Raw genomic sequence first — 7,598 nt, 5'->3', positions numbered from 1 at the left:
AAGAATAATACGAGCTTTCGAGCTACTCGAATAATGTATTCCCTTCCTATTGGCATAAAGAATTATTTTTATCCATTGTTATAATCAAAACTGGTTGTCTCCTGGGTAGAATAGTGAAAAGATATTATCTGTTTGATGAAAATTTTAAACTCTAGTAGAAATAGAGTTAACTAATAGAGGTGATGAAGTCATAAGAAATTCCTTGCATTTCAAGCCGTGTATATATCCACCATGCATTCAAATGGTGAAATAATTTTTTCACTATCTTATAATGAATATACGGTTCTTATCTCTCCTATCCAAAATGGCAATGTGGGATACAGATTGATTCGTTGAAGCTAACCCTAAACATGACCCCATTCTTCATATTAATGATCGACTAGATCACCAAAATTATCAAACCAACTAAGTTTGTCTTGATCGATGGAATAGCTATTCCAAGGAGTAACCCTCATCATAAGGATATCTAGACCTTTCCACTAAAATATCAAAATATGGATATACACGCCATAACTCCAGTCAGTGGGGTATGCTAAGTTACCAGAGATCCACAGATAAGTCAAAATAATTTCTAATTGAGACTAAAACTCTCTCTTAATGTGTAAACCTTGATCATTATCAGAAAGACTGAGGAGAACATAATTCCCTTTCTAAATTAATGAGATAGATTAAGCAAGTTAATATCTTTTTGAATATTATTATTAGAGAAAAATTTAATCATGAAAATTGCTTAAATCCCCAGGACGTCACCTCGAACCTCAATATTACATAAGCTCGAGAGAAGATATTTATTCTCAAGCAATACAAGCCACCGAAATTTGATGGTAAGTGGAGGGATATTCCAATTGAGGTAGAAACATGGATAGAATCTATAGAAAACTATTTCATTGCTGCAGTAAACAATATGCAATCCATCAAAAGGATTATAGAGCTCCATCATGAAAGCTCTCCATTCGACCCAATGCTCCAAGCAGATCACGAGAATGAAAGATATTATAGTTTGCTAAAAAATGTAGTCAAGCCAAGTCGACGACATGCATTTCAAAGAGCCGATTAGTACGAGTTTGCATGCATCATATTATGGAATAATAACTGTATTGTTGAAAGAACAACGACGTTTAGGATGGACCACTTGCCTGCAAGGACCTCATCTTGCCTAGATATCACCTTGGAAAATGTAGTGTTTTCGTTCTTATTCTCACTTGGTCATGGCACCTACGACCAAAAGAAATGTGAATGTTCAAAATCACGATCAGTGACTCGAACTATATATGCATATATATTCTCCTTTCGACATCCTTCATGTATTTGAAACAATGTAAAAACTTATCTACAAACATACTTTTCTTCGAAACACGACGCATGTCTAAACACCATCAATAAAACTGCTACACAACAAACACGCAAAAACTGCATATAAAACTTCAAACTCCTTTATTGAGGTGCACATGTCAACATAGTTGTATCCCCCCCCATAGGATGTGCTACTCTAAAGCTACCCTTCAAAAGTGACATTCTAGGTTGTGAGCAAACACCTTCCTCATGATTAGTCCTGAATCCTCTTTCTTAACTCTACAGCGGGATTCAGGGTTTAAGTGTTGCTGCCGTTCACTTCTGTAGTTTTGTAGTCGGGGCAGGAGTGATCATGGGGACCTCCTTGGATGAGAAGACCTGCGCCGAGGTCCTTCGACAGGTAAGCCTCTCACCTCTCTTTGTATCTCTGTTCGTTTCTGTGCGCTGTCATGGTCTAGATATGTCTTTCATGTAGGATCTTTAAGCTAGCATAAAGTAATTCGTGCTTTGGAAAGTTAGGCGGAGTTCAGACATGCAGTTGGACATCACATGCCTACACAGGTAAACATGAATGCGAGAAAAACAGGAATTGTTCATTCTGCTGTGAGTTTAGGTATGCAGAATGGTCGAAAATGGGCGTGAGATAGTGTTAGGGTTTACTTGTATTATTCTCTCGGAAGTCAGTCGGTACAAAAAGGTGCATAAAAATGCATAAGATAAGTGTGATAGGAGAGAGGAATGAGGCAACCGTGCAATTCAGAGTATGGGATCTCGCAGGATGCTGGAACTCGTGCTGGTTGTACTCGTCTTGAACAGTTACAGGGTTTTTGGGAATATTGGTTGTCCAGCACAATGCTGTTAGTTCCCTATTGGTTGTCTGACGAAGTGTAAGGTTCTTAAGCTCACAAAAGTTGTTTTGGTCATAATTCTTTGCAGGTTGAGTTCTATTTTAGTGACAGCAACCTACCTCGGGATAAGTTTCTGCGCAAATGCCTTGAGGAAAGTGAAGATGGTTGTATCCTTGTAGGGTCAATAGTGGGCTGAATTCATCATCAAGTCTAGTTGTAAGGTGTTTTTCTTGACATATTTATCAGTGGTGAGCCTCCCTTTGATTTGCTCCTTCAAGCGCATGAGGACTCACCTTGGGCTGCCAGATGCTGGCCTTGACAAGGTTTCTGAGGAGATTACAGCTGCAGTAGCGGACGTGTTGCGGAAGTCAACTGTTTTGCGGATTTCAGATGATGGTAAGATGCTGTTGGTTCTGATGCATGTTGTTTGATCTGTAATGGGTCAGATAGATGCTTGCAGCAGGGATGTGCGTGTTTTTACGTAAAAGGTATTGTATCACCTATTTAACGTTTTTTAGGCCAGAAAGTTGGGCGAAAAACCTCCCTGTTGAAGCCTGAGGAAATCAAAGCTGAGGTGGATGCTCGCAGTATTGCAGCTGGCCCTCTCCGTTGGAATGTGACCATGGAAGAACTCAGTAACTTTTTCTCTGAATATGGGAAGGTAATGCAGTAGAAGTGCTCTTATTCTTTGTAACTGTGGAAAATTATATCAATTATTGTTTTTGTTCCATCTTCAATCTTTTTGAAAGTGTAACGTGTATCTCACACTTATGCTCTGTATGCTACCTGAAACATAGATGCCCTTTGAATTTTTGTAATTGTATTATAACTTTGCAACATCTTTCTTTACTGATATTCAGGTGAATAGTGTTCGGTTACCTCGCCATCCATTTGGGAGAGTATTTTGCGGTTATGCTGTGATTGAGTTTCTTTCAGAGGAGGAAGCAAAGAAGGTGATGGGCATGAAATTGACATATGATGGTGTGGAATTAGAGATGAAAACAAGGTAAGAAATTTTGCCTAGCTTCATCCAACGTGGGCGTGAAGCCCTCTCATGAATATGCTCATTTAGAATAAGCTTTGAAGCTTTCTTTTTTGAAAAAGAGCTTAGGAGGTGTAAAGCTTAAATTGGACAACCCCATCTTTGACAATATAAAATTACAAAGAAGGAAGATCAAGACACCATGCTAAAAGTGATGAAGTTTCATTGAAGGAGCTAATAAGAAACCTACCTTGGCATTCCTTTACTAGCAAATTAAGAAAAGGTGGACGTTTGCTTTTGCTTTTTAGATAGAGAGAGGGTAGGATCAAGAAAGAGGTGAAAGGTGAATTGGACACGAGGATGATACTACTAGGTGGGGGTGGATCATAGATGTAGGATATCTACACCTATTCTAAATAATGCGGCCTTGTCAGCCAAGTCTAGGCTTTTGTACCATTGTTGCTTTGCTATATAGATGTGATACTCCACTCTTGTTAGGCTAGGGGTCTTTAAGAAGGTGAGGTGCAAACATGACCAAGTGAAATCTCACATCCATGTGACCATGGAAATTACTCATCCATGTAACTTCATGGAGTTATCTTTCATTTTACAAATAATGAGAGGACATTGTGTCAGACAAGTGTTTTGTAGATGAGTACCTTGTGCATATACATTCTTTCCAAGCATGTGTAGGGTTATGCAGGCATTGGAGTTAAAAGAGGTTTTTAGGAATGCCCAATGAGTTACACCATTGTTTTGAGCATTTAGATCCATCACCACAATGGACATTTAGGTTGACCCATCAGCAAAAGTTGTTTGAAGAAGGTTTTGTAGATTCATGATGGGTTCTTATGGTCTTTTAATCTTTGAGGTGGTGTAAGGTTGTGCTTTTACTAATTGATGTAACGGGCTAAGCCATCCAATAAGGTGGAAGAATTTGTCTTCTTTGACAATGCCCAGAGAAACTTATATGCTGTAGGCTCTAATGTCTTGCATGATAGGGAGTTTAGGTCAGCTGTCAGGTCTTCTAAAAGGCAATGTCTTGTGGGATAGTGGCTTGAATACAAAGGAGGAACTGAGGAATGAAGATATAAACTGAATAGCCCTGGAGGCCAAGGCACTAAAAATCGGTTTAGTGTCTTTCTAAGCTAAACAACAACTATGAGAGCTAAGGGCTAAAGCAGAATTTTGTTTTGAAAGTGTGGACAGCACATGCAAAGATGAAAGAATATGGCTCAAATCCAAAAGCAAAGGCTTGTGATGGTGCTGATGTCTGAATCATGATGTGTTCAGACATATTTACATGCTGGAAGGCCAAATACTCTGACCAATACAATTTGAGCTCCGTTGTCAATGCTTTCAAAAAGTGACTGCTTAATTACAGCTTGAGGATCTGAGAAGTGATAAGGAGGCTTGTAAATCTCAGGGAAACAGTTTGGGGTCAAGGTGCTGGGTGCAATGGTTATGTTGGCTAAAAGCTGAAAGGACAGATATAGGTTACAGAGGAGTGTTTCTTTCTGCCAATATTTTAAATATTGAGAGCAAAGGCTGACATGACAGTGTTGCTACACATGTATTGTCTAGATTCTTGACCTCTTTCAAGTTGCTTAAAGATAATTTCTCTGATTTCTGTATTGAATCCTTTAGATTGGATAAAAGAGTTGAGTTGTGACAGGTTTCTATTGCTTATGCTTTCAGTGCCTGTGTGCAGAAATGAATTGGATATGGAGCTAGAGAAGCAGAAAACTGAACAAGAAACAAGGCAGCCTGGTCAAATAAAACAGTCGGATATGAATTATAATTTTCCCAAGGGTCTTGTTGTTGCCTTCTCTATTGAGAAATTAAGCTCGAACGACAGCACTGCGGTTAAGACAAAGGAAGTAACCACTGTAGATTCCAAGGAAGTTTCTGACACAGTTAAGACTGAGGGAGCTCCTAATGCAGTTGATACCGAGGGAGCTTCCGATGCAGTCGAGACAAAGGGAGCTCCCGATGCACTTGAGACAGAGGGAGCTCCCATTGCAGTTGAGGGTCAAGAGGGTCCTGCATCTTCCAAGGATGGGGATGCTGGTGACGCCAAAGAAAATGTTGCAGCAACTGTGTCTAGAAATGATGGGAATGCTCATGTTGATCAGATAGGCTGGCGTGATATCAAAGACCTGCTGAAAGTGTATGGAACAATCAAGGTGCAAACTATGTTGCTAGCACCTTCATATCTCAAGTGCATTGTAAACTTTGACCAATCTCAAGTGCAACATGCTTGTCTGATGCATGATTTTAATTATGATATTTTGTCATGTTTATTCAACACTGCCACACTTCACTTTTATCTTATAGGTCTGAAGCCTTTGCAAGTGTTGGTCTGTACGAAACATTTAATGTAGAGGAGGTTAGTCTGCTGAAATAATCATGTTCTGTTGTTTCAGTTTGTAGAATATAGTTATGGTCAACCATCTGGATTTGTCCGATTTGAGAATGCTGAAACCGCACAGAAGGCTCGCACTGCGGCTGTCTTGGCAGAAGAGGGTGGTCTGATTCTGAAGGCTCATTTAGTGACCCTTGAAGCTGTGGAAGGTAAGTTATTCACCTTGGAACAGTTTTCAAGAGTGCATCTCTTGTTCATAAGTGCACCATTCTATTTGTCCACTGTTGGTTATCAGGTTGGTTGTGATTGATGGTTGGCTCTCTCTCTTTTTCTATGTAGGTGAAGCTGAAAGGGAATATTGGACCCGTTTTACTGGAGAAAGAGGCCAAGGTCATCGGGACAAGTTCAGAGGGTATGAAGTTTTCTCTGTAACTGTTGAGCTGGTTCAAGAATTCTTCTGACTGATATTGAGAAACATTTTCAGGGGTAGAAACGACAGGTCTGGAGGAAAGGGTAGGCGACAACATGATAATCGGCAGACAAAGCCAGAGAGCAAAACAAAGCTAGGAAAGCACCAGCGCTTTGAGGAGGAGGATGATGTGGTTGAACATCCTTCCAAGCAGGCCAAGTCTGAAGGTGCAGCAGTGTCATAATGAGGCGAATTGTTAAATGCGGGGAACTTCTGATTGTGGAGATTTTGATCCTGGACTCAAGATGTGTATGTGCGGCAATTCCAATAAGTATGGATATAAAGAGGCTTTTGATTTTCTTTTGCACCTGAGCTTGAGTTGGTCTTTTTCTAAGATTCGTCATAGTGAATGCCATCAGTGATGATTCAGAATGGAGCCCCGCGCTTGAAGGTCAAAGTTGTAGAGGACTGCATGTATTTTGTGGTGTGGTTCTGCAAATTTTTCAGTTACTGTTACTCAAGAGGCTGTCTGCTCCTAGACACGGTAAACCTTGTGGTCATTGTGCCTGTCCATTAAGTGATGAGTTCCAAGTTCCTCCTTTCGTGCAATTATGGGCTGTTGTTACATTTAGTTTTGAAGGTAGTTCTTCCTCCTTACAGATGAGAGAGATTAAGCTGGAGAAATAGCTATGGTTATCAGAGTGACCAATCAATCTTCTTATCACAATTGCTTCCCAGTTTGGGTCCATAAGCTGCACTTGTAAGCAGGAGATCTCCTGTGGATGTGAGCCCCACTAGTGGGAGATATTTGGAGCTGTGTCATTTTTGGGCTTCGGCTTTTTACTGGTGTGCCTGAGTTGTGAAGAGATTGAGCATCATCTATTCCAAGAGTGCAGCAGGAATGAATACTAGAGGAAGAGTTTGATTCTGACATTGATAATGATGATGAGGGAAGTACTTCAAGATCAGACTCTGAAGATGAGTCAAGTGATTCAGAGGATGAAGATAGCAGCAAGAAAGAGCATAAGAAGCAAAGAAAGATCGGAAACAAGTGAAGAGTTAAAAAGTGAGCTTGATAAGAAGATAAGTAAAAGTTGAAGGATTTATATCGTAAGGAAAGTTTTGTGAGATATGTCAGAAGATTGAGAATTAGACTATAGGACATTGGCACGACCCTAATGTGAGGGGAGCCTTTAGTAGCTGCTATGCAACCTAGGATGAGAGTCCAAGAACCAATCAATTTGAATTAGGTTATTCTCTACAATGCACTTTATGAGGGTGTTAGATTACCTAGGAAGTTTCAAAACAGGCTGCCTGGAAAAATGTTAAATGGCAGTAGCAAAGTGGGCAAACATGAGCATGTCATTATTGTGGGAATCTAGAGACATAGGGCTGAGAGAGGGATGCTAATAGCAAGGAATCGGAATGAAGCATGCCTGCAGGAGCACTCTAATCGTAGCATCCATCTGCCCTAGTAGCGATAGTTTTAATAAAGTTGCCCAACCAAAGTGAGCAGAGGCAAGATCCTAAAGTTACCATCATATAATCAAACTAGAGGTCACCTCAAAGCAAGATTCAAGGAGCAACAAATATCATGGTAATCTGATTGATTCTAGCATACATGTGTAAGTGTGGTGGTTTTAATTGTATGGTTGCAGAGGAATGCCTAGAAGAGACAACAGTCCTAGTGGTGAAAAAAGC

At 40.2% G+C, this 7,598-nt stretch overlaps 1 protein-coding gene across 2 annotated transcripts; it reads left to right on the top strand.

Moving 5' to 3' along the window:
• Positions 1-1,525: 1,525 nt before the first annotated feature.
• Positions 1,526-6,507, top strand: LA1 (La protein 1). 2 transcript variants are annotated; one of them, XR_015694684.1, is made up of 10 exons: positions 1,526-1,693; positions 2,230-2,308; positions 2,388-2,537; positions 2,660-2,802; positions 3,002-3,147; positions 4,835-5,309; positions 5,550-5,697; positions 5,828-5,900; positions 5,973-6,228; positions 6,317-6,507. XR_015694684.1 is itself a non-coding variant. In XM_087699007.1 (9 exons), exons 1-9 carry the CDS (start codon positions 1,646-1,648, stop codon positions 6,139-6,141), a joined length of 1,431 nt encoding a protein of 476 aa, XP_087555133.1. In that variant the 5' UTR covers positions 1,526-1,645; the 3' UTR covers positions 6,142-6,329. The 2 variants fall into 2 exon arrangements, 1 of the variants encoding a protein (XP_087555133.1); XM_087699007.1 differs by having other exon boundaries at positions 5,973-6,329.
• Positions 6,508-7,598: the final 1,091 nt, after the last annotated feature.

The sequence above is a fragment of the Lygodium microphyllum genome, chromosome 18, assembly GCF_053477565.2.
Source record: "Lygodium microphyllum isolate KBCC chromosome 18, Lygodium_microphyllum_v1.1.10, whole genome shotgun sequence".
Classification (NCBI taxonomy): Eukaryota; Viridiplantae; Streptophyta; class Polypodiopsida; order Schizaeales; family Lygodiaceae; genus Lygodium; species Lygodium microphyllum.
The sequence above is the reverse complement of the archived record's forward strand: the minus strand, read 5'-3'. Positions and strand labels throughout refer to the sequence as shown.